This window comes from Mesoplodon mirus, assembly GCF_964341445.2.
Source record: "Mesoplodon mirus genome assembly, chromosome: 14".
NCBI lineage: Eukaryota > Metazoa > Chordata > Mammalia > Artiodactyla > Ziphiidae > Mesoplodon > Mesoplodon mirus.
In genome coordinates, this window is record NC_138990.1 from 83965830 (window position 1) to 83992238 (window position 26409).

At 40.9% G+C, this 26409-nt stretch overlaps 1 protein-coding gene across 2 annotated transcripts; it reads right to left on the minus strand.

The window, feature by feature from the left end:
- Window positions 1-1585: 1585 nt before the first annotated feature.
- On the minus strand, window positions 1586-26366 carry LOC309815738 (uncharacterized protein C2orf42 homolog). 2 transcript variants are annotated; one of them, XM_082642704.1, is made up of 9 exons: window positions 26280-26366; window positions 24662-25496; window positions 23841-23951; window positions 21777-21881; window positions 19111-19215; window positions 16033-16140; window positions 12579-12679; window positions 11074-11236; window positions 1586-2759 (listed from the first exon to the last, which is right to left on the minus strand). In XM_082642704.1, exons 2-9 carry the CDS (start codon window positions 25482-25484, stop codon window positions 2551-2553), a joined length of 1725 nt encoding a protein of 574 aa, XP_082498830.1. In that variant the 5' UTR covers window positions 25485-25496; window positions 26280-26366; the 3' UTR covers window positions 1586-2550. The 2 variants fall into 2 exon arrangements, with proteins under 2 accessions (XP_082498830.1, XP_082498831.1); XM_082642705.1 differs by lacking the exon at window positions 21777-21881.
- Between the last annotated feature and the right edge of the window lie 43 nt (window positions 26367-26409).

Here is a 26409-nt window from a genome sequence, read left to right on the forward strand (position 1 = left end):
GAGAGGGTATCAATGTAGAAAAGGTCAGTGTAACTCTGAACCCCATTTCAGATTTTGATGAACTGTGTTGGTGGGCTGGGGTGGTCCTGGGTGGAAGACCTTAGCGCTTGAGTGGGGGCCTCTTTTGGTGAATTATTTGCCCCAGCCGTGTGTTTTACGGCTCCTGTGGTTCTTCTGGCCCCTGTGGTTGGAGTCAAGTACTGCTAGACCCAGCCAGGATTTGCCTGTCACTCACAGGTTTGGCTTGATCAAAAAGCTGTGATTGATGTCCTCAAAGTACTCAGGTTGAAAGACTTCTCAGAATAGGCCAACCACTGTGTTTCCTCGGGTGTTTTTGCTTTTAAGGCAGACACTCTGCCGCACCTAGTGTTTTTTTTTTTTAATATTTATTTATTACTTATTTTTGGCTGCGGCATGTGGACTCCTAGTTGTGGCATGCATGTGGGATCTAGTTCCCTGACCAGGGATTGAACCCGTGCCCCCTGCATTGGGAGCACAGAGTCTTACCCACTGGACCACCAGGGAAGTCCCAAATAAACACAGACCTTCTAATACCCTTTTTTTGTGTGTGTGTGCTGTGCGCAGGCCCCTCACTGTTGTGGCCTCTCCCGTTGTGGAGCACAGGCTCCGGATGCGCAGGCTCAGCGGGCCCAGCCGCTCTGCGGCATGTGGGATCTTCCCAGACTGGGGCACGAACCCGTGTCCCCTGCATCGGCAGGTGGACTCTCAACCACTGCGCCACCAGGGAAGCCCCCGCACCTAGTTTTAATTTCTCCTCTTCTCTATACCTATCCAAGCCCTTCCTCTCCTTTATTTTATTTTATTTTATTTTGTCTGTGTGGCACGGTTTGTGGGATCTTAGTTCCCCGACCAGGGATCAAACCCATGCCCCCTGCAATGGAAGCGTGGAGTCCTAACCACTGGCCCGCCAGGGAATCCCCACCTTCCTCTCTGTTAAAGCCCAGCACAAGGTCTAATTCTCCATGGACCTCTGGACTCTCCTCAAGGATCTTCCCCATTGTCAGAAGCACTTGGGAGCTCTCCACACAAGCTAGCTCCTCAATCGTAGATAGACAACCCTTAATTTGCCTACCCATCCCCCTCTTGTAGGGGCACAGCTCCCCCTTTTACCAAAAATGATCACAGACTCCCCCACCCCCACCCCAGTTAGGCCCAGCAGAGCCTTTCTTTTGGGGACTTTGGACTTTGGATCAGGGAGAGTAGAGCGGCCAGTCCTGCTCTAGTGTGGAAGCGAAAGCCATACTTTCAGGTGCATTAGGAGGCAGAATTCCTACCAGAAGGAGATGCTCTGTGCTGAGAGAGAGTGAAGCCTCAGGAGAGGTGGAGATGGGTCAGATGGACCCTGGCTGCAGGGATTCTGAGGCCTAGCCACACCCCAGCTCCACCCCAGGATGGTTGTCCAGCCCTATTTTAATGTCCATGAACCAGTCATTCATTCGCATTTTGCCTGAGCTGGTTAGAGTTGGGTTTTTGTTATGTGCAATGAAAACAAAAAGCCTAACCTAAGGACTTTTCTTGTCTTCCCAAGGACAGTGAATTATAAGGAATTTATATTATAAAGCAACATGACAGAGTGGAAAGAACATGCACTTTGGAATAAAATGAAACATTTTTAATGCTGTTTCCAGCAAGATACTTAATCTCAAAGAGACTGTTTAAATTTATAAAAGAAGGGGTGATGGCTAAACTCAAAGAATGATGAGGACTAAATGAGAAAAATGATCAAATGAGAATCTAAATGAAAATGCCTAGGATGTAGTAGGCAAACAGGACACGTTCATTCCCTTCTTTTCTCCTTAAAGGCAGGCTTTCATTCTGTGTCTTTCAGTATCTCCGTTCTGTGATCAATGAATTAAAAAATAGGAATTGAATTTTACCACTTGTTAAACTTTTTGGAGAGTAAAGAAGGAAAGAAAAATCAAGTAAACAAGCAATTACAAGCATTAGTTTGAAATGTCAAATACTGCCTTGACACCTGGATCTCTTTTTCCTGTTTGACTATCACCTAAATCTCCCGAAAGGTTTATAATTTTATAATTAGGCCAACATGAGATATAATTTGGAAAAACGAGTGACACTGTGCTTTGAGAAGAGAATGAAAGGGCACGACTGGAATTCTGCCAGGATGATCGTCAACATTCTGCCCTAACCAGGGTATTATTAACTTTCCAACACTGTTGGTGTAAGGCGAGTGCTGCTAACTTCTTAGAGAATTAGGAAAAGGTTGAAACAAACTCTAAAGGTGAGTCCTTCGAGAAGGTATGTGGGCTGGTTTTCTTTTTGTTCCTTTAAAAACTAGCCAGGAATACCACCCAATTTATAATGAAGACTATACACAGCAGCACCAAAAGGGCTATGTACAAGAAGAGTTTTTCTTCAACAGAATCCACTTGAATGTGTTGAGAAACGGCATATTAGCTAAGAGTAGTTCACTAAGGAACAGAGCCATCTAAGTGCCTAACTAGTATTTAAAGTTGTCAAAGGGTGGGGATGTGCAAATTTAGCAGCGAAAGACTCTTTTGTTTTGCCTCAAGGGAAAGTGATGGTGGTCAGAGGGGCCAGTTCCAAAGGCTGGTCCAGGGGGGGCCGCTGTTCTTGGTACTCCGCCACATGCCCATTGCGGTGGTGACCATACTCAAACTTGATCCGCAGCTCGCCAATCTTGGATTGGGGAAGAATATCTGGGATCCACTCAATGATGAAAGGTGTTGGCTCCTTTTGATCTGGGGAAGTGTTGCCTGAAGAAAAGAAAGAAAAGAAAAGAAAAAAGATTGATTAGTACAACTCCAAAATAAATTTGAGTCTGGACAGGACTTCCCTGGTGGCACAATGGTTAAGAATCTGCCTGCCAATGCAGGGGACATGGGTTCGAGCCCTGGTCTGGGAAGGTCCCACATGCCGTGGAGCAACTAAGCCCGTGTGCCACAACTGCTTAAGCCCACGTGCCACAACTACTGAAGCCCGTGTGCCTAGAGCCCGTGTTCCGCCCCACGAGAAGCCACCACAATGAGAAGCCCACACACTGCAATGAAGAGTAGCCCCCGCTCGCCACAACTAGAGAAAGCCTGCGCGCAGCAACAAAGACCCAATGCAGCCAAAAATAAATTAATTAATTAAAAAAAATTGAGTCTGGACAGATCTTACCCTGTTCACAAATTTTAAAAGGAAATGAAAAAGAAGTTAAAAAAAAAACAAAACTGGGCTTCCCTGGTGGCGCAGTGGTTGAGAGTCCGCCTGCCGATGCAGGGGACACGGGTTCGTGCCCCAGTCCAGGAAGATCCCACATGCCGCGGAGCGGCTGGGCCCGTGAGCCATGGCCGCTGAGCCTGCGCGTCCGGAGCCTGTGCCCCGCAACGGGAGAGGCCACAACGGTGAGAGGCCCGCGTACCGCAAAAAAAACCCAAAAAAACAAAACCCAAAAACTATATGAGGAAAAAAAAGGGGGGGGGCCCAACAAGAAGAATCAAGGGAAGGGAAAAGTGATTACTGCTGTATCTATCCAAAACAAAGTTTCAGGGAACTGTCTGGCATCCTCAAATAAAATAAGACCCAGCTTTTATGAAAATAGGGCCAAAAGAATCATAAGGAGAGCCCAGACTAAGAGGAAAAGACAGCTGAGTGAGGTTAAAAGGGAGACTATCAAGAAAAGGTCAAGGTTTCAAGGAAACTAGAAAGAAACAATTAAAATCTACATGGTTCTAAAACATATTACAAATCCATAATAACAAAAGAGTGTGGTACTGGCATATGTCTAGACAGATTAACAAAACAAAACAGAAAGATCCAAAATGGATACAAAAAGAACAGGAATTTAAGATAAGGTAAAAATGGCATTTTCAATTAGTAAAAGAAATACAAGTGTTTCTTATAACAAATGGTGTGCATCAACTACATAATTATCTGGAAGAAAATAAAAGGCAGAATCTTACCTCATAACTTACATCAAGATAAAGTCCAGAAGATCAAAGATTTAAACGTGAAAAACTCAGGTTAAAGAATGCTTTTGAAAAAATGTAAAATACTAGCAGAATTAAAAATAAGCATATGGTATCACCTTCAAAACTATGGAGACAATTAAGCATAGATAACATAGTCCATTTAGCAAAAAACAGAAGAACAAAACAAGGAGACAAGACCAACTATATCAATTATAATAAAGGGGATAAACTATTGAAATTGGAGAAAAATCAAAACCAACAATATAATATTGATAAGAGGTTCAATGAGAACAAAGTGTCACAAAAAAGTTAAAAGGATGGCAAACATCAGAAAAATGTAAAACAAAACAAAGCTGGTGCCGCTGCTGTAATATTGAACAAAGATGAATTTAGGGCAAATGTTATTTTTACATTGATAAAGTATTGCTATAGACTGAATCTACATTCTCCCAAAATTTCTCCCAAATTTTGTATCCTTCCAAGATTCATAAATTGAAAACCTAATCCCTGATGTGATAGTACTTGGAGGTGGGGCCTTTGGGAGGTGATTAGGTCATGAGGGCAGATGAATGAGATTGAGTGCCCTTATTTTAGACCCCAGAGGCATCCTTGCCCTTTCTGTAATGTGAGGACACAGAGTGAAGACTGCTGATGGCCGTCTTTGAGCCGGGAAGCAGGCCCTCACCAGACATCGAATCTGTTGGTGCCTTGATCTTGGATTTCCCACCCCGCAGAACTGTGAGAAATAAATTTCTGTTGTTTGTAAGCCACCCAGTTTATGGTATTCTGTTATAGCAGCCCAAATGGACTAAGACAATATATTTACATTGACATCTGTCAATAACTCTGATGTACCAAAAACATTGCATTACAATACTCAAAGGCTTTTTGCAATATCAGAAGACATTTAGAGAAACATAACTGTAGTAGGAAGTTCTATCACAACTCTGCTATCTAAGTTGTATAAGTCTTAAAGCTATACAAGACTTTACATTGGATAAATAATAACATCTTTGCTAGCACAAATTAATATCATACATTAGGTTAGTGAGAAAATATTTTTAAATCCCTAAAATAAATAGAAATTGAAAAGGCACATCTTCTGACCTCAAAATAATAAAAGTAGAAATTGATACCTAAGAATATAAAAATCAAACCAACTCAACCAACTGGAAATTTTAAATACAAAGTGTTGGGGACACAGAGAAACTAAACTATGATTAGAGACTACTTAGATATTAATAATAATAAGAAGAACCTTAAATGTTCTTATTATCAAACATGAATTTTAAAAATTAACTGATAATTCCAAAAGGTATAAAAATTTAAAAATTCCAAGAAAATGTTAGAAAAATTTTTTAAAGAGTTAGGAGAAATTTTTACAGACAAAAGCATAAAATAGTTCAAAACAGACATTCAGATAAATACAAGAGCCAGTTCTTTGAAAAAGACAAAAAATTCTTGGAGTATATAACTATAGACCTAGGTTTTAAAAGTTATGTGATTATCCTCTATACGAAAAATTATAAAAATGTACACAATTTAAATTTTGGATGAAAATAGAAGAATTTTTTAGGAAAAAACAATTAAAATTGACTAAAGAAGAGGTAGAGACCGTGAGTACAAATATAAATCAGAAGAAATTAAACAAGTTTTTAGAGAACTGCCTGCAAGTAAAGGTTAGGTCCAAGAGAATAAATTCTTTCAAACATTCAAGGAACAGATATTTCCTAAGCTTTTTTTTGGTATGCGGGCCTCTCACTGTTGTGGCCTCTCCTGTTGCGGAGCACAGGCTCTGGACGCGCAGGCCCAGCGGCCATGGCTCACGGGCGCAGCCGCTCTGTGGCATGTGAGATCTTCCCGGACTGGGGCACGAACCCGTGTCCTCTGCATCAGCAGGCGGACTCTCAACCACTGCACCACCAGGGAAGCCCTAAGCTATGTTTTAAAATTAATTTTTATTGGAGTATAGTTGATTTACAATGTTGTGTTAGCTTCTGCTGTACAGCAAAGTGAATCAGTTATACATATCCACATATCCACTCTTTTTTAGGTTCTTTTCCCGTATAGGTCATTACAGAGAATTGAGTAGAGTTCCCTGTGCTATACAGTAGGCTCTTATTAGTCATCTATTTTATATATAGTAGTGTGTATATGTCAATCCCAAAATCCCAATTTACCCTTCCCCCCAAGATATTTAATTTGGTCCAAAGCTTTCTAAAATCATTTTCTATATAACTATTACAAAACCCCAAAAAAGACAGCCTCCAAAAAAGAAACCGTAGGCAGTTAATACTTATGAATCAATAATAAAAAATCCTAAGTAAAGTATTAGCAAGTAGACTCTACGTACATATTAAAATAAAAAAGACCACACAGGATTTATTCCAGAAAGGCAAGACTACTTCACTATTAGACATTTATTCATAAAACTCACATTGTAAATCAATTATACTTAAATAAAATAAATAAATTTCATTGCATTTGGGTCAAAACAGTTCATCTTTTGAGGTTTCTCAAAAGATGGTAAAAAGGTATTTCAAGGGACTTCCCTGGCGGTCCAGTGGCTAAGACTCCGCCTTCCAATGCAGGGGATACAGGTTTGATCCCTGGTCAGGGAACTAAGTTCCCACGTGCTGCGGGGTGTGGCCAAAAATTAAAAAAAAAAAAGTTATTTCAAAAAATTAAGTTCTAGGGAGTTCCCTGGTGGTCTAGTGGTTAGGATTCGGTGCTTTCACTACTGTGGCCCAGGTTTAATCTTGGGTTGGGGAACTCCCGCAAGCCATGTGGTGAGGCCAGAAAATAATACATAAATAAATAAAAATAATTTAAAAAACAACTACATTAAAAAAAAATCAATTCTAGTTCCTAATAAAAATACTTAATAAACCAATAATATGATATGCTGTTATAATAAAAAAATGTATCTGAAATAACCAATAGCTCATTACTTAATAGTGAAACACAGAGCATTTTTTTTTCCCCAGAAAACTTCTATGAAATGCTAATGGTATTCCCCTGAAAAGTGTTGACCGGTCAAATAAACTGGGGAAAACTTAAGTTAAATAAAGTTCAACAGGTATTTTAATTTCAGGATCTTTTTAATATGCAAATTTATAGGATGAGTTACTAAGAGAGATACATTATATTCTAAGACACTACTCCCTACTGCCTCCCTCCTCCAGTTGTAACATTATCTGCGATCTGAGTATATCACACAACCAGGGAAGTTCTCATGTGGCAAAGTTTCTTTTCCCAGCAAAAAAGTGATTACAAAATTGACTGAACATCTTACAGTCAAGGGTCTTAGAATCAAAGAAATACAGTATGTAGCATTTCTCAAACTTATCAGATCATGGAACACTTTTTTCACAGCATACTTATCACTATCTCTTCTTCAAGATAGAGTTGGAAAATGCTATGCTGGAGGAGTTTTTACTATAGTAAAAATGATAGTTTTACTATAGTAAAATGAAAATCTCAGCTGCTAGCTTTACTATTATTCATTGTTGCTCTTGAAGTTGTAGCTAATTTAACAAGAAAAACACAATGAGATATAAACATTTGATAGGAAACAAAATTATCATTATTTTTCAAGTGATATAATTGATTTCCCAGAAACAACAGGTAAACAACTATCATCACTACTAGGAATTCATTAAGGAGGGCAATTTGATAGTAATTATATCAAAATCAAGAGCTTTCCATACATTGGCAGTAACAAGTTAGACACACGATAAACACCTTATTCACAAGAGCAGCCAAAAATATATTTCACAAGAATTTGATAAAATAATTATAAATTCTAAATTTCTTGGTGACACAGTTCACTGCCCTGACAGTGCTTATAGCCTAGTCAGTGGAAAGACAGGTGAGTGTTGGATGGCTAGGAGTGAAGGCTCTGGAGTCCAAAACTGCCTGGAGTGGAGGACCAGCTCCACCACTTTACTAGCTGTGTAACTCTGGGCAGGTTACTGCACCTATCTTCACCTCAGTTTATTCATCTGTAAATGGGGATCACAGAATCTACCTCTGAGTGGGCTGATGAGCATTAAATGGATTAATCTAGGTAAAGAACTTAAAATAACAGCTGGCACAGAGTAGGTGCTCATTAAGTGCTACTTGTTATAGTTGTCATTATTATTATTGAATTATTATACCCAAGTTAAAAATAGACAAAGAAAAAGCAATTCATCAAATACAAATGACTAATATGAAAACTTACTCTCATTAACATTTGAGGGTAATGCAAATTAAAAGAATGATAGAACATTTTTTGGCTATCAAATCAATAAAGATTAAAAAAAGAAACTCTTGGGGACTTCCCTGGTGATGCAGTGGTTAAGAATCCGCCTGCCAATGCAGGGGACATGGGTTCGATCCCTGGTCTGGGAAGATCCCACATGCCATGGAGCAACTAAGCCCGTGCACCACAACTACTGAGCCCACATGCCACAACTACTGAAGCCCATGCACCTAGAGCTCATGCTCCACAACAAGAGAAGCCACCGCAATGATAAGCCCGTGCACTGCAATGAAGGGTAGCCCCCTGCAATGAAGAATAGCTCCCTGCTCACCACAACTGGAGAAAGCACATGGGCAGCAATGAAGACCCAACACAGCCAAAAGTAAAAAATAAAAAAATAAAAAAGAGAAACTCTTTCATGCATGGCTAGCAGGAGTAAACTGTAGAAATATTATGATCTTTCTGGAGGGCAGTGTGACAAAACCAATCAAAAGTCCTAAAAATGTACATAACCTTTGACCCTCCAGTTTAACTTTTAAGAATTTACCCAAAAGAATATCCTAAATAAATTAGGAAATAATTAAGGCTATAAAAGGTTTGTCTAAAAGGAAGTTAATTATAAAAGGAAGCATTGTTCATAATAGCAAAAAGTTTGAAACAACTTAAATTCAGGATTGACTAGAGTGAGATAACTTAATGAATTAATTTTATGAAGCTGTTTAAAAATGTTGTATTCACAATAGCCAAAAGGTTGAAGCAATCCAAGTATCCAAACAAATGAATGGATACACAAAATGTAGTAGATACATATAATGAAATATTTTTCAGCCTTAGAAAGAAAATTTGTCACATGCTACAACATGGATGAACCTTGAAGAGATTATGCTAAGTGAAATAAGCCAGTCACAAAAGGACAAAGATTGTATGATTCTAATTTGAGTAGTCAAATTCATACAGACAGAAAGTAGAATGGCAACCAGGTCTGGGGGGGAGGCAGGAATGCAGAGTTAGTATTTAATGGGTAGCTTCAGTTGAGAAAGATGAAAAAGTTCTGGAGATGGATGGTGGTGATGGTTGCACAACAATGCAAAAGTACTTAATGCCAGAAAACCTTATGCTTAAAAATGGTTAAAATGTTAAGTTTTATATTACATGTTTTATAATAATAAAAAAAGTTTAAAAAATAATGTTGAAGACAGAAATGGAAAGCTGTTCGTGATATATTTTTAAGTGAAAAAAGCTGCTGAGATATGATCCCATGTTTTAGAAACTCTTTTCCTTTTCTTTTTTAAAAAAAATTTATTTGTTTGTTTTTATTTTTGGCTGCGTTGGGTCTTTGTTGCTGCGCACGGGCTTTCTCTAGTTGCGGTGAGTGGGGGCCACTCTTCGTTGTGGTGCACAGGCTTCTCATTGCAGTAGCTTCTCTTGTTGCAGAGCACGGGCTCTAGGCACGCAGGCTTCAGCAGTTGTGGCACGTGGGCTCAGCAGTTGTGGTGCACAGGCTCTAGAGCGCAGGCTCAGTAGTTGTGGTGCACGGGCTCAGTTGCTCTGCGGCATGTGGGATCTTCCCGGGCCAGGGCTCGAACCCGTGTCCCTTGCATTGGCAGGCAGATTCTTAACCACTGCGCCACCAGGGAAGCCCCTAGAAACCCTTTTCATGCACAGAAAAAGAAGTCTGAAAGAGTATACACCAAAACCTTAATGATGATGTCATCTACAGTGGGTGGGATTACAGGTGGTTTTTATTTTTCTCCTCCTTTATGCTCTATAATGAAATCTATGATTTCTGTATAATGAACAGGTATTACTTCTCTAGTTTTATTTTTTTTAAATAAATTTATTTATTTTTGGCTGTGTTGGGTCTTTGTTGCTGTGCGTGGGCTTCCGCTAGTTGCACCGAGCGGGGGCTACTCTTCGTTGCTGCGCGTGGGCTTTCTCTAGTTGCGGCAAGCTGGGGCCACTCTTCGTTGCGGTGCGTGGGCTTCACATTGTGGTGGCTTCTCTTGTTGTGGAGCATGGGCTCTAGGTGTGCAGGCTTCAGTAGTTGTGTCACATGGCCTCAATAGTTGTGGCCTGTGGGTTCTAGAGCTCAGGCTCAGTAGTTGTGGCACATGGGCTTAACTGCTCTGTGGCATGTAGCATCTTCCAGGCCAGGACTTGAACCCATGTCCCTTGTATTGGCAGGCAGATTCTTAACCACTGCGCCACCAGGGAAGCCCTCTAATTTTTTAAATTTATTTATTTATCTATTTATCTATTTATTTATTAATTAATGGTACGCGGGCCTCTCACTGTTGTGGCCTCTCCCATTGCAGAGCACAGGCTCCGGACGTGCAGGCTCAGCGGCCATGGCTCACGGGCCCAGCCGATCCGCGGCATGTGGGATCTTCCCAGACCGGGGCACGAACCCCCGTCCCCTGCATCGGCAGGCAGACTCTCAACCACTGCGCCACCAGGGAAGCCCTAATTTTATTTTCAAAGTACTGGCTCAGATGAAACAAAACACCTTATCCCATGACTGCCTTTACAAAATGTGTGAATGTGTCTTCTTTGTTCAAGGTCAAGCCCCAAAGTTGAGGACAGCGTAATACACACAGGTGACCCTCAAAGGAAGGTGTGCTATTTTTTTTTTTTTTTTTTTGCGGTATGCGGGCCTCTCACTGTTGTGGCCTCTCCCGTTGCGGAGCACAGGCTCCGGACGCGCAGCCTCAGTGGCCATGGCTCATGGGCCCAGCCGCTCCGCGGCATGTGGGATCTTCCCGGACCGGGGCACGAACCCGTGTCCCCTGCATTGGCAGGCGGGCTCTCAACCACTGTGCCACCAGGGAAGCCCTGAAGGTGTGCTATTGAAACCACCAATTTACTTACCAACTTTGAGAAAAGTTTTTAGTTCCAAGGGTCGCAGCACTGGTTGCTTTTCTATACGACCATAGGTTTCTGCTATGCTCTCTACTTCTACCTTAGGGCATTTAAACAGCTCATAAGTCCCATCCCGGTTCTGGATAAAACTCCGGGTGATTTCCAAAGGCATCTGCATATGGAGACAATACCAAGAAAGGTGAGAAAGGAAAAACTTTCAAAGTAGACTAACATTGGATGACAACAGATTTTATTCATTCTTTCCTAAGTACACTCAAATTAACTAAAATTTCCCCTTGTGTTTTCAAGTAAATTTTTTCAACAGTTCCGCCTTTCCTTTTCTCTCTGTAACTTTCATTTGAACCCTTACCAAACCATACTGAACTGAACGCCTAATACCTTCATGGCTACATGACTGCTACTGGCACAGACCTGCTCTAAAATCATTTTTATTCCCTCCCCTACTGCTCTGCTAACAGCGATCTTCTCCTAAAAACCCTACCAGTGGCACCTATAGCTGACCCCACACCCTGTGTGCTTCCACCATCCTTGGGACTAAGCCAGAGCTTGAACTGAAGTTTGCCTTTGCCACTAAACAGCAGGCTGAGCTTCTCATAGCCTGTTTCTCATCTGCAAAATACTGTTAATACCAGTGCGTGGTTGTGAGATTGAATGGGGTGATACAGGTAAGTAACGTGCAACACAGAAGCTCCACGACTTGACTTTGCTCTGGGGCTGCTGCAGTGCCTCCCTGAACCCCACCCTTTTCAGGCTAGAAGCTGTTTCTGCGACATCCTGCATTTAAAGAAGTTCCTCAAGTGTCTTTGGTGCGAACATAGGCCTTTCCTAAAGTTCCTATGTAAGTTCTATAGTTACCAAACAATTTATTTTTCCGAACATAACAGTGCCTTGCAATTCAGCTAATCTTAATTATTAAATCACATGATGCTGAGTTTTCCACACTATTCCATTATCATAGGAAGGGAAAATCCTCACATTTTTAGGATCTGCTTGAAAAAAATGTTTAAAAATGTCTAACATTGCCCCTGTGAGAAAGAACACAAACTAATTAAGAATCATTTCTCTAATGAGAACTAAATTGCAGTTTGGAGAGGAACATTGAATTGTGCTGGACCCACGGACTTCACAAATAGTATATCATCTCAGATTATATATACACTTTCTAGCTGCTTGCCAGTTAACCTAGGGCTCACCATGGCTAGTAGGGGATCATTATTTAATTTACAAGAAAGAGCATCCCTGTTTTCTGATCCCAAAGGCAAAGAAAAAAGGATACTCCAATTTAAGACACATCCTCAAGCTACAGGGAATACCTATTAAAATCAGAGTTGGAACAATAAAGCCATGAATATTTCTGAATAATCTCTTAGTATGAAAAAAAGGAATTCTCTTTGGTGTCCATGACTCAAGGAGCTGGTGCAAACATACTTCCCGCACTTGCTTCCCTCTCTTCCCCTCTCTGCCCTCCCACTATTGTAGAAATAAACTCTTACCTCTGGGGTATCTAAGATTTGTTTAACTTGCAGGATATTCGTGATATGCCAGGTATACTTGGAAAAGGTTCCCAGTGGCAAAGCATCTTTGCGAACAAAAGCTTCAAGGTAAAAAGGGGGTAAAATTAGACTATCGAAAAATAACATGCTCTTTCACTGAATTTGTTATCCAGTTTCTGGAGAGTTCAGTGAAGTGATATTCCTGCCTTATAGAATCTTAGTCCTCTAAAAAAGGTATTTTATACACACACACACACACACACACACACACACACACACACACACACACGTTTTAGGTTGGCCAAAAGGTTTGTTCGTTCTTTTCCGTAAGATGGCTCTAGTATTGCTTAGTGGTCTTTAACTTCATTTGAAAAAATCTTGTTAGATTGTATTGTGACAACTGTCATATCAGTTGCATTTAAAAAAACTTATCAAAATTGGTGAATTTCTGTGTAGCCATTTTAATATTGAAGATGGAAGAAAAAAAGCAACATTTTCTGCATATTATGTTTTATTATTTCAAGAAAGGTAAACACGCAACTGAAACACAAAAAAAGATTTGTGCAGTGTATGGAGAAGGTGCTGTGACTGATTGAATGTGTCAGAAGTGATTTGTGGAGTTCTGTGCTGGAGATTTCTTGCTGGACGATGCTCCACGATCGGGTAGACCAGTTGAAGCTGATAGTGATCAAATAGAGATATTAATTGAGAACAATCAACAGTATACCACGCGGGAGATAGCCGACATACTCAAAATATCCAAATTAAGCGTTGAAAATCATTTGCAGCAGCTTGGTTATGTTAATCGCTTTGATGTTTGGGTTCCACGTAAGTTAAGTGAAAAAAACCTTCTTGACTGTATTTCCTCATGCAATTCTCTACTGAAACGTAATGAAAATGTTCTGTTTTTAAAACAAATTGTGATGGGTGATGAGAAGTGGGTACTGTACAATAATGTGGAATGGAAGAGATTGTGGGACAAGTGAAATGAACCACCACCAACGACACCAAAGGCCGGTCTTCATCCAAAGAAGGTGACGTTGTGTATGTGGTGGGATTGGAAGGGTGTCATCTATTATGAGCTCCTTCCGGAAAACCAGACGATTAACTCCAACAAGTACTGCTCCCAATTAGACCAACTGAAAGCAGCACTCAATGAAAAGTGTCTGGAATTAGTCAACAGAAAACGCTTCATCTTCCATCAGAATAACGCAAGACTGCATGTTTCTTTGATGACCAGGCAAAAACTGTTAGAGCTTGGCTGGGAAGTTCTGATTCATCCACCGTATTCACCAGACATTGCACCTTCAGATTTCCATTTATTTCGGTCTTTGGAGAATTCTCTTAATGGAAAAAATTTCAATTCCCTGGAAGACTGTAAAAGACACCTAGAACAGTTCTTTGCTCAAAAAGATAAAAAGTTTTGGGAAGATGTGGGATTATGAAGTTGCCTGAAAAATGGCAGAAGGTAGTGGAACAAAAGGGTGAATACGTTGTTCAATAAAGTTCTTGGTGAAAATGAAAAATGTGTCTTTTATTTTTATTTAAAAACCGAAGGAACTTTTTTGCCCACCCAATATATATATTTTTTGGCCATGCCGCGCAGCTTGAGGGAACTTAGTTACCCCATCAGGGATCGAACCTAGCCCGGGCAGTGAAAGTGCTAAGTCCTAACCACTGGACCGCCAGGGAATTCCCTAAAAAAGGAATTCTAGAAGCAAATCTATAATAGAGTTTTGGCAGAAATGTGATGAATCAAATGATAAGGATTTCTGCTATAAAAAGTCTCTGATGCTTCTTTTGAGATACTACTTATTTTTGACATCTTGGAAACTTGTTTGTTTGGTAAGTCTACACACAGAGGACTCTATTATAAAACAGCCTCTTACACCTTTAGATAAGTCAGAGGTCAAATCATAGTCCTTAAAATAACTACATAGAGTTTAAGCCTGCTCACGTGGTTGCCAATCTATTGCCCTGCCTCCCAGATTATAAAGGGGTTCCACTGAAGGACCCCCAAATATCTAAGCAACGGGTTAAAATTAATGTATTAGGCCTAAAATGGTTTGTTTTTGTTTTTGCTTTGGCTGCACTACTCAGCATGCGGGATCTTAGTTCCCTGACCAGGGATTGAACCCATGTCCCCTTCAGTGGAAGTGTGGAGTCCTAACCACTGGACTGCTAGGAAATTCCAGGCCTAAAGTTTAAACTGGAAGCATCAACACTGTCTCAAGGGACTTCCCTGGTGGCACAGTGGTTAAAAATCTGCCTGCCAACGCAGGGGACACTGGTTGGAGCCCTGGTCCGGGAAGATCTCACATGCTACGGAGCAACTAAGCCCGTGCGCCACAACTACTGAACCTGTGCTCTAGACCCTGTGAGCCACAACTACTGAGCCCACGTGCCACAACTAATGAAGCCCATGCACCTAGAGCTCATGCTCGGCAACAAGAGAAGCCACCAGCCCCTGCTCGCCGCAACTAGAGAAAGCCCGTGTGCAACAACGAAGACCCAACATAGTCAAAAAAAAAAAAAAAAGATAAAAAAAATACTGTCTCAAAAGTCAGATAGATAAGATAAGGTGTAAAGACAGAGGTTGTTATGGCCCTAAACAGAGAGATTCACAGCTGTACTATTCAAAGACAGAATTAAACATCAGTACTGGGAATTCCCTGGAGGTTCCGTGGTTAGGACTCTGAGCTTCCACTGCAGGGGCACAGGTTCGATCCCTGGTCAAGAACTAAGATCCCGCATGCTGAGTGGCTCGGCCAAAAAACAAACAAACAGAAACACTTCAGTCCCTATTACATCATCAAATAACAATTTACTGAAGAAATAGCTCTGATTTCTAGCTGTAGTTACGCTTGGGCTATTTGTCTCTGAGCAATCTTTTCCTTCTCCTTTTCTCTCCCTTATTTCCTTATACTACCAGATAAGTATCTGGAGATCTCTAGTAGAAAGATATTATATAAAGCCAAGAAATAAGTATCAGAATACTGTAATTATAAAATGTTCCAAGCCTGAGAATCACTCTAAAAATAAAATCTCCCTTCATCATAAATGGGGAATCATGAAAAACAAGTTTTAGTTTTTGACACATACTGTAATATGCTTCCAAAAAGCCAGCCCAAACAACAATTGGAGCCTGCAATGCATTTGTTGAAATTGGCTCATATCTAGAAAATATCCAACTTCTTGGTGGGCACCTTCATTGTGCTTCATCGGTGATTCTTTTACCAACATTGTGCTTTCGGAATCTTTCCATCAGCTCCTACTAGCACAAGCACGGGGCCTTTGAAGAGTGTGATCATTATTCTAAGAGCTGATGGGCTAAGGCTTCATGCTCTGAGCATGTAACTAGAAGTCCTAATCATGAAAATTCCACACAATTTTTCCAAACATTATTCTCTAAGGTCAAGACATCTATTGCTATTCCTGAGGAAAAATCGCATACCTGTGGTAGAGTTGGGAAGCCGTTTTTTTGCACTTCCTATGGATATTCTCTGTTGCAGGGCATCAAAAAAGGACTGAGGAATGTGGAACACCAGTGGCTCTGGTTTGCCTATAGGAAATAAGAAGAAGCTCATTTAAGGAGACTCAGTGGGCTTTCTGGTGTGTAGGGGAAGGTGGAAGAAATGGAATTGATGGGTAGTAATAACTAAAAATACCACTGAGATTTCTTCATACAGAGGCAAAAGAAGGCTTTGATTGACCTTTATGAGTCAAGCACTGTCACCTGCCCTACTCTTTTTTTTTTTTTTTTTTTTTTGCGGTATGCGGGCCTCTCACTGTTGTGACCTCTCCCGTTGCGGAGCACAGGCTCCGGACGCACAGGCCCAGCGGCCATGGCTCACGGGCCCAGCCGCTCCGCGGCACGTGGGATCCTCCCAGACCGGGGCACGAATCCGTATCCCCTGCATCGGCAGGCGGACTCTCAACCACTGCGCCACCAGGGAGGCCCACCTGCCCTACTCTTGATCCCTTGCAGTTATAACAAATACAGCACACTCTTGTCATCTACCGAAGATAACTTGTCAAATCCCTAATTTTGCAAACACTGCCACAGCACAGACTGCTCCCTTTAAAGAGGACGTGAAATGAGATGAGAACATTGAGGCTGAGTTGAGAAGGTAAACTTGATTCATGGCTGCTCGCTATCCCAGGCACCTGCTGTTTGCATTCATTTTCTCAGATGGTCAGGACTGCCAGTGCCAGAGACTGCAAAGTTAGGACATTTTATACAATCAGCATCAGTCTCCTCTCTGATGTGAAGACAGGCAAACTGTTTGAAAATACGTAACCAACCTGTTTTAAAAAGTTGCAAGACATTAGGTCAACAGAAAGAGTGTTCAGGGGAGAGGGTGAAAGAGTTCAGAGTTTTCCTTAAAAACTCTGCCCAAGAAGCAAGCTCCAACAGAGGGAAAACATCCAGAACCACATGGCTTAACATGTAACTTCCACCTGCCTGTAGAAAGGGTAGTTCTTAAAGACAGTTCAGCTGCCTTTCTGAAATAAAGATCAAGCCGAGAAAAATGAAAATGAAAGGTTTTCTAGAATTCCATATTAAGGTTTTACATTCTATCAATTGATTTTACCTACTTAATTGAATGCAGAATGCCCATGACAAAACTGTCACTGCTTTTGAGCCACTAAAAATTTTTTTTTTAATTTTTATTTATTTATTTTTGACTGCATTGGGTCTTAGTTGCGGCACGCGGGATCTTTTGTTGCGGTGCGTGGGCTCTTCATTGCGGTGTGCAGGCTTCTCTCTAGTTGTGGCGTGTGGGTTTTCTCTCTCTAGTTGTGGCGCATGGGTTCCAGAGTGCGTGGGATCTGTAGTTGTGGCGCCCGGGATCCAGAGTGTGTGGGCTCTCTAGTTGAGGGGCTCGGGCCTTAGTTGCCCCACGGCATGTGGGCTCTTAGTTCCCCTACGAGGGATCGAACCAGCACCCCCTGCATTGGAAGGCAGATTCTTTACCACTGGACCACCAGGGAAGTCCCAAGCCACTAAAATATTAATATCTGGGCAGTTTGGAGAAGTCACTACAGAAAGGTTTTTTAAATCTTTCATCTTGAAATTAGATTATGGGCTATCTGCAGAGATCATTACAACTCTAAAACTGCTAACTTACCACAACTCAGCTGATGGGATGCTAGGGTTTAGGTAAATTAATCTTGAAAAGCCCTTATAAAAGACACAGAATCACAGTCCAGGAGAGAGCTGATGGTGACTTTGACAAAGGTGGTGGTAATGGAGATGGTGAGAGGGGGTGTTACAAGGAATGGGATGAAGAAGGACCTCAGTTTATAGTTTACATTATTGTCAATGTTCTATTTTAAGTTCTGGGAGGTGGGTTAGTAGGTATTTATTATATGATTTAAAACAATATATAAATAAATTTTTAAAAGAAAAGAAAAACAGACTTTCTCTTTAACCTTCCCTAGCTTATTTTGTTTTTCTGAAAGTAACTTCTGAAGTTTTATTTATTCTGAATTAATATAAATAGAACTAAGCATGTATTTCAACACCTCCATTCTTGTCCCTTTCTTCACCATGAAGCCACAACTGATCTAATCCTTCAAAACTTATGTCCTCCTACTGAGTGTCTGCTGTTGGGCTACTATTCAGTTTGGGGTGTTTTATTTTTAAAATGATATTCATAAACTTCAACATATTCAGCAAAGAACATCAAAATGATGTGAGGTTTGTAAATATGCCACGAGGAGTGTTTGAAGACCTGAGATGTATCACTTAGAAAAGAGAAGACCTGTCAGGCAGAGCAAAGGGTGTGTGCAGTGGCAGGGACTGTTATTTGAAAACAGGAACAGACTTATTCCATGTGACTAGAGCACAGAACTAGAACCAACAGGAAGTATTATCAGCAAACAGTTCCACTTAGTATGAGGAAGACCTTCCTCACAGTTGTCACTGTCTAACAATGTCATGAGCTGCCTCAAAAAGCAGTGAGCTGCTCGTCACTGCACAAAGCCTGGAAAACGATCCATCAAGGATGCTTTTAAGGCAACGGGCAAGGCTTGGTTGGATGGTCCACCTCTGAAACTGCTGAGGTTCTATGAGGCTATCACGATCAACCCAAATCCAGCTTGTGTTCTCCAATCTTCCTTAGCATGTCCGTGTAATTTTATATGACTATCTTAGTCTCACAGGTTTAGATTTTTTCTAAACTATTTCCTCCCTTGCTTTAAGTTTGAGGATTAGAATGATCTTCTAAGGCTTTGGTATCTCCCTTGCCAAATACACACCCATGCATACCCCAAGACCAAGGCTCTCTACCTTTACTTATTATTTGCTGTGGTTTTTCTCTTCCATCTCTAAATTCATTTTGCTGGTCCTGCATTTTGATTATGTGATTATTCCTTTATTTCATTTAGATTTCTACTCTCTTGCGGCCCAGTGCGCTCTAGACTAAAGCCCAATTACTTTTTCTATCAAAACAGGGTAGAACTATAACACAATTACTTTAATTTCTCCTACTTTCAGCAATAGCCCAGTTGGATGACCAATACTTACCATCAAACTGATAGTGCATGGTTTGATGGATGCGTTCTGTGACACTGGCCAGCCAGTCTTGGAAGGATAAGGTCACTTGTGCCTCATCTAACAGCTGACTACAGCCTAGGGAAAAACAAAACAAAACTCTTCATTAACTTTTTTCTTACAGAGTTTAACAGTTAATTGAAGTTTGAAAAAGCTAAGGAGTTTATACATAAAAGAGGAACAAGCTGAAATTCAAAGAAAGTAGATACAATAAGTGAAATGGAATATTGCAGGATTGTTTTCAAGAATCCAACTAGAAAAAAAAAGGAATAGAAAGCTCTGAGAGACTAATGGGTTTAAGATTATTAACCACAAAAAATTTGCAGCCTTTCAACATCAAACTGCAAATTGAAGAATGGTCTTGTATAATGGCTGTTTTAGAGCCATTAATTGGCCCTATTCCTGATGAATATGTCTATATACCCAATGACCTACCATGCTATTCTATTTCTTCTCCTGAAATGTTTTCATATGACTGAAGTATATATCCCGTTTTATTATTTTTTTTTTAAAAATAAATTTATTTATTTTATTTTTGGCTGTGTTGCGTCTTTGTTGTGGTGCGTGGGCTTCTCATTGCGGGGGCCTCCCTTGTTGCGGAGCACAGGGTCTAGGCACACAGGCTTTAGTAGTTGTGGCTCGCAGGCTGTAGAGCGCAGACTCAGTAGTTGTGGCACACAAGCTTAGTTGCTCCGCGGCATGTGGGATCTTCCCAGACCAGGGCTCGAACCTGTGTCCCCTGCATTGGCAGGCGGATTCTTAACTACTGTGTCATCAGGGAAGCCCTATCCCCTTTTATAAAGAGATAATGATGCCAAAACTACTATTCATTTAAATTACAATTCTAATAAATAAATGCATATAGTGACAATTTGGATTAAAAGCTGTTTTCTTTTTTCTTTGCACTAAAGTGATAAAAATTTGTTTAAAATCTTCTACCAGATACTTTTTTTTTTTTTTTTTGCGGTACGCTGGCCTCTCACTGTTGTGGCCTCTCCCGTTGCGGAGCACAGGCTCCGGACGCACAGGCTCAGCGGCCATGGCTTACGGGCCCAGCCGCTCCGTGGCATGTGGGATCTTCCTGGACCGGGGCACGAACCCGTGTCCCCTGCATCGGCTGGCGGACTCTCAACCACTGCGCCACCAGGGAAGCCCTACCACATACTTTTGATTTGTTTACTTCTTGACCTTCCAAAAACATTTATTCTTGGACTGTGTCAGTTCTTAATTAATTAAGATTTGGTCTTGTATTGTTTGCTAATTATGTATAGGTCTTGTCTTCAAAACCAGAGTATGAGGGCAGGGATAATGTCTAAATTTTAATCACCCAGCCATATTATATGAGAAAATGTTGACCCCCAAACATACAAACTTAACTATTCTGAGTAGAAAATTGACATACATAAATTTATAAGTTATATTCAAATTAAGTCATTCTGTCTCTTAAATGTTACTGCTTTTAGGTGTTTTCAAAGTTCAGTAACTTTAGAGAACAGACTATATTTGTCTTTCTCAACAAATATTTATCAGTATAATTGTAAGATATGTTTCTTCTTCAATTTGGAGCCCCTATACCAAATTGCATATGGGTAGTCAGCAACAAAAGGAAAATATTTTACAAAATACGTGCTGCCAAAACATGTCAGTAATTTTTGTTGCATTTGTTATTTAAAGACAATTTGGGGGGGACTTCCCTGGTGGCACAGTGGTTAAGAATCCGCCTGCCAATGCAGGGGACACTGGTTCCAGCCCTGGTCTGGGAAGATCCCACATGCCGCGGAGCAACTAAGCCCGTGCGCCCCAACTACTGAAGCCCGTGCGCCTAGAGCCTGTGCTCTGCAACAAGAGAAGCCACCGCAGTGAGAAGCCTGCGCACCAAAATGAAGAGTAGCCCCGCTAGCCGCAACTAGGGAAAGCCCGTGTGCAGCAACGAAGACCTAATACAGCCAAAAGAAACCACCTTACAATGGAGTGGACGCAGGTTTGATCCCTGGTTGGGGAACTAAGATACCCCAAGCCACGGGGCAACTAAGCCCAGGTGCCACAACTACTGGATTCGCGAGCGTCAACTAGGGAGCCCGTGTGCCACAAACTACAGAGCCCATGCATTCTGGAACCTGCATGCCACAACTACAGAGCCCACGCGCCCTGGAGCATGTGCGCCACAGCTAGAGAGAAGCCTGCACACCACAACGAAGAGCCCGCGTGCCGCCACGAAAGATCCGCACACCTCAACAAAGATCCCAGGTGCCGCAACTAAGACACGATGCAGCCAAAAATAAATAAAATAAATAAGTAAATAATAAATAAATCTTAAAAAAAAAGACAATTTGGTTTTGAGCCTGATTTGAGACCAGTGGGACCGACAGCACAGATCTTAGTCTCAGTGCCTGCTAGTATTTATCTAGGGGGACAATATGCAGCATTTCTTTTGATTATATTGCTTTGGGCATCATTTTTTTTTTTTTTTTTTTTTGCCACCCTGCTCAGCCTGTGGGATCTGACCAGGGATCCAACCCACGCCCCTTGCATTGGTAGCGCAGAGTCTTAACCCCTGGACCACCAGGGAAGTCCCCTCTTTGGGCTTCTTCAGGATGATTTTCCAACTCTTTAGCCTATCCTGGGGAAGAGAAACTTACCCTGCCTTTTTAATGAAGAAGCAACCACAGGCTTTTTCAGGCCACTTTTCCTTAGATTACTGCTCACTGCATCTTGAGGCAGCAGTGAACTGTTCGTCTGTGCACCTAAACCACAAATCATTATAGTGTTTAATAAAATGTCTGCAGAATATAAATCGATGCAATATTAATTTCTGAAGTCTAAAACATATAAAAAGTCTTTGCTAATTTCTAAGTTAGCTTCAGTTTCTAGAAAGAATTAGCATTAGCCCTTATATATAACATTTTAAGTGTCTCACACTCTTTACAGGAAGTTGGTGGGGGAACTAGAAGTGAAAGGAAGAAAAAAATTCACCCTTTGTTCCCACCTTTCAGACAATCACTATCAATTTTCTGGTGAACTACTGTCCATTTTCTTTTTTGTAAATAGTTTATTTTGCTGGTTTTGTGCTTTAAGTAGCTCTAATTATACCGGGATTGCCAGATCTGGCAAAAAAAATTTTTTTTGAACTTCAAACAAACAAATAATTTTTTAGTATAAATATGTTCCAAAGATTGCATGGGAAGTACTTATACCAAAAAATTATTCACTGTTTATCTGAAATTCAAATTGAACTGAGCATTATGTACTCTATCTGGCTACCCGAGTGAGCTAACATTTCTCCAAACTCTGGTCATTTTTCATGGCTGCCTGCTGTTCTATCAAGTGGTTTATCATGGGTCATTTAACTATTCCCAGTGGCTGGCCCTTAGTTGTTTCTAATTTTTCAATATTATAAATAACTACACAATAGGCATCTCTGGACAAAATGCTTTTCCTGTACAAAGGATTATTTCCTTAAAAAAAGATTATTTAGAAGTGGGATTACTGAGAGGGTAAAAAGAATTTTTTTTTAATTTCAAATTTTCCTGGGAAAGACCCATAATCAAACATTTAACCATGATCTCTGCTCTATATTGCTGCCAGAATTACCCCTCAAAAACACAGAAATAACCATGTCACTTTGTTTCTCCATCTTTCTCCAACTTCCCAGCACCTGAACGCCTGTGCCTGACCATCTGACCCACCTGCAGCAATACTCCCTCTATGGGCAGGAACATTTTTTAAGGTTCTTAACAGATACTACAAATGATTAAAGCAACGTACACTACACTAGCCATGCTGAAGAACACTGATTTTACCTTTGCCTGTGGTCTCATCACTTAAATATCTTTGCTAATTTGGTATCCCAAGGTATCTTGTTTTAATTCTGCATTTATAAAATGTTTGCATTTCTCTCTTCACTAGTGCATTTGGAGTTTGGTTCTCAGGTGCGGACCGGTAATATTTTCCTTTTGTTTACAGCCTAGGTCTTTTTTTTTTTTAATTATTTTTTAAAATATTTTTTTATTTGGCTGCGCTGGGTCTTAGTTGTGGCAGGTGGGATCTTCATTGCCACATGTGGGATCTTTAGCTGTGGCATGCTAATTCTTAGCTGAGGCATGTGGGATCTAGTTCCCTGACCAGGGATCGAACTCAGGGTCCCTGCATTGGGAGCGCAGAGCCTTAGCCACTGGACCACCAGGGAAGTCCCTAGAGCCTAGGTCTTTTAACACTTACCGACTAGGACACTTCAGCATTTTCATACTGATTTATATGAGTCTTTAACTGACACTGATATATTTGAATTTAAAAAGAAAAAAGATACATATATGGTGCCACCTGCTGAAAATGCAGATATCAAACTATATTGCTAAATTATCGTGGAAAATATAATTAACCGTTGTCACAAATTTAAAAAATATATATCTATTGATGAAAATTTCATAACACTGTCCTAAGGCAGAGTAAGGTGTAAGACTAGTCTGATTGATTAAGGGATGAGCAAACTAAAAGTGGAGTTTGGTCAGATCTTATACTTGGCCAGTAGAACCGACTCTTAGCTTCACTTGAGAAAGAATCATCAAGGGAGAGTAAAACTTTTTTCAGGAAACAACAACAACATTATTTCTTATACTTGCTGAGATTCAGTGCAACACATAAAACACAGTAAAACCACCTCTAAAGGTAACATCACCAAACAAACCAACCAAACAGCTTCTCACCAGATACGTCCTCCTTCTTCCTCTTCTTTGGCTTAGAGGCAGTAGACTCACAAGCTGACACTGTTGATTCTGAATGGCAACCTAGCTGGGGCACAATAACCTCCTTTAGACCTAAAATATAACAAATTTCTGAATTATTAATACTACCCAAGAGTAAGTATGGGTCCCTATCTAGAGAAAATTAATTTCTAGAAATCCAAATCCCCAAAACAAATTATAGAGTGACCGTCTGCTTTAAAATCAGTTCCTTTAAAGAACTCTCCCAAACATATGTTTTTGTTCATAGACCATTAATACGATAAAAGGCTCTCCAGAGAAATGTAAAACTAAAAGTTGGGAGCTGCTGCCAACTAAAGATCGTTCAGAAATGAAAATAAAAAGCATCTACAAGATAAAAATGTTAAAAACATAAGATGATGTAGAAACATTTAAAGATCTTTTGAGCAAGGTACTAGTTTTACCCATCTTCAAAGATAAGAAACAAGCAAGCAAGACAAAATAAAAGGGATTTTGTTTGTTTTTTCTTTGTTTTTACTAACATAAGGCATCTGTGGAGTAAAAAAATCAAAGCAAAGCTAACTTTGCTTGATTCATTGTTTCAATGAAAATGCACAAGTAGTCTCTTGATCATTAATTTCAACTAACCAACCAACCAAACTTTATGCAAGTATGCTCACTGGGATTAAAAGAAGGAATGCTTTTCATTTGATTTATCTAGCAACTGCTTCTGAAGGTTGCTAGGACAATCTCCAAACGCCATCAGTGGGACACTTTCATTGCCATTTTAGAAAAACAGAGTAACTGCCAACGACACCACCTACCGCTGGAATCAAAATTTAGGAAGTCTGAGAATTCCTGAGCCAATGTCTCATCACTGGCAAAGGCACAGATGCAAGCAAAGAAATGAATGCATCTCTGGACCGCCTCATCCTTGGAGGCATTCGACTTCTGTGATTTCAGAGTCTGGCAGGAGCAGAAGAAACGGCGCTCAGGCAGGCTTTTGGCACTGATTTTCTGCACAAACGATGTATGCAAATACCCCAAACTATGCTTCTGGCTTGCCTTGCATTTCACCACCAAAATGTTTTTAGTGATCCTCTGTACAAGGGGACCTGTGGGTTCTGTGGCCAACTGCCAGATGGTTTGCTTGGTTTCTGGGGAGGCCTGCACTGCATTCAGGACCGAGCTCTTTAGCGTCAGAGGGGTGGCCTCTGCCTGGCAGTTCACGGCCAGCTTGATGTGCTGGCACTGGTTTTCCACAACACCCTGGGTGGCAGCTTTCAAGCATGCAGGGACGTAACACCGTCCAGAGCTCAGCTGAGTGATGATGGTCCCATCCACTGTCTGGATGGTTGTCTCTGAAACACCTAGCTCCACAAAGCATCGGTAATCGGGGCCCCGGTCTCTTTGCCGCACCGAGTAGACTTGCAGATCAGAGCCTGTTATGATTTTGACAGCTTCAACACTAGGCTGCTTCCGTGAGCCATACCGGAATATGGTTCCACATGTCTTGTTCTTACAGCTCAGTCCCCGGGTTCCATTGTATGTGCCACAGCGGGGACACTTCCTGATTCCCCTCAATGTGGCCTTCCCCAAATCAGATAAGAAAGCTGGGACTTTTGTCCTTAGAGAGTTTGGTTCCATTTTTCACAGGTCCTAGAAAAGGCAATAAGCCCATCAGCGTGAGTATACATGCACACACACACACGAAGTTAAAATCGCTTATGAAATTTAGTATACAAAGTAAAATGTAAGAAGCTATCCACTATTTTCAAATTGTACCCTCAAAGAGAACATCCACTTAAACCCTCAAGCAAAATAAAAGTGGGAGGAGATATGGGGATACATGTATATGTACAGCTGATACACTCTGTTATAAAAGCAGAAACTAACACACCATTGTAAAGCAATTATACTCCAATAAAGATGTTAAAAAAAAAAGTGGAGGAAACTTTGCCTTTCACATTTCACATCTCTCTCTCTCTACATATATATATATATATATATATATATATATATATATATAATTTTTTTTTTTGGCCGCATCTCATGGCATGCGGAACTTTCCTGACCAGGGATCGAACTTGTGCTGCCCCTGCAGTGGAAGCATGGAGTTTTAACCACTGGACCACCAGGGAAGCCCTCTCACTATATTTTTTAAGTCCTAATGTAATAACTGAAGCATTTTTCTAGATTCAATCCTGTTCTATACAACCTAGATTAGTTAACCTATATCTTTTTGGGGGGGGGGCACGCCACGTGTCTTGCGGGGATCCTCAGCGGTGAAAGCGCAGAGTCCTAACCACTGGACCACCAGGGAATTCCCTAGTTAACCTAATCTTTACATGCACAGATGTTTGACTTGAGCAAAGACTGGAGAATGGGAAAGGTGAGTTCTTTCCCTTCCACCACTCCCCACAAAACCCAGCCCAATCCTACCTCTATCAGTTGCCAGAGCATCCAGAAAAAGCGTAACCTGAATTCATAAGACCTAAAAGGTGTTTCATTAGTTTGTGATGATCATATAGGACAGACGAAGACATAATCATGTGCATAGTAAATGACACTG

Coding starts and splice junctions, on each gene's coding strand:
- LOC309815738 (XM_082642704.1), bottom strand. CDS start 25,484: ATGGAACCAAACTCTCTAAGGACAAAAGTCCCAGCTTTCTTATCTGAT. Junction 19,216..21,776: donor TTCTTCATTAAAAAGGCAGG/GTAAGTTTCTCT, acceptor GTTTTTCCCTAG/GCTGTAGTCAGCTGTTAGAT. Junction 16,141..19,110: donor CATGCACTATCAGTTTGATG/GTAAGTATTGGT, acceptor TATTTCCTATAG/GCAAACCAGAGCCACTGGTG.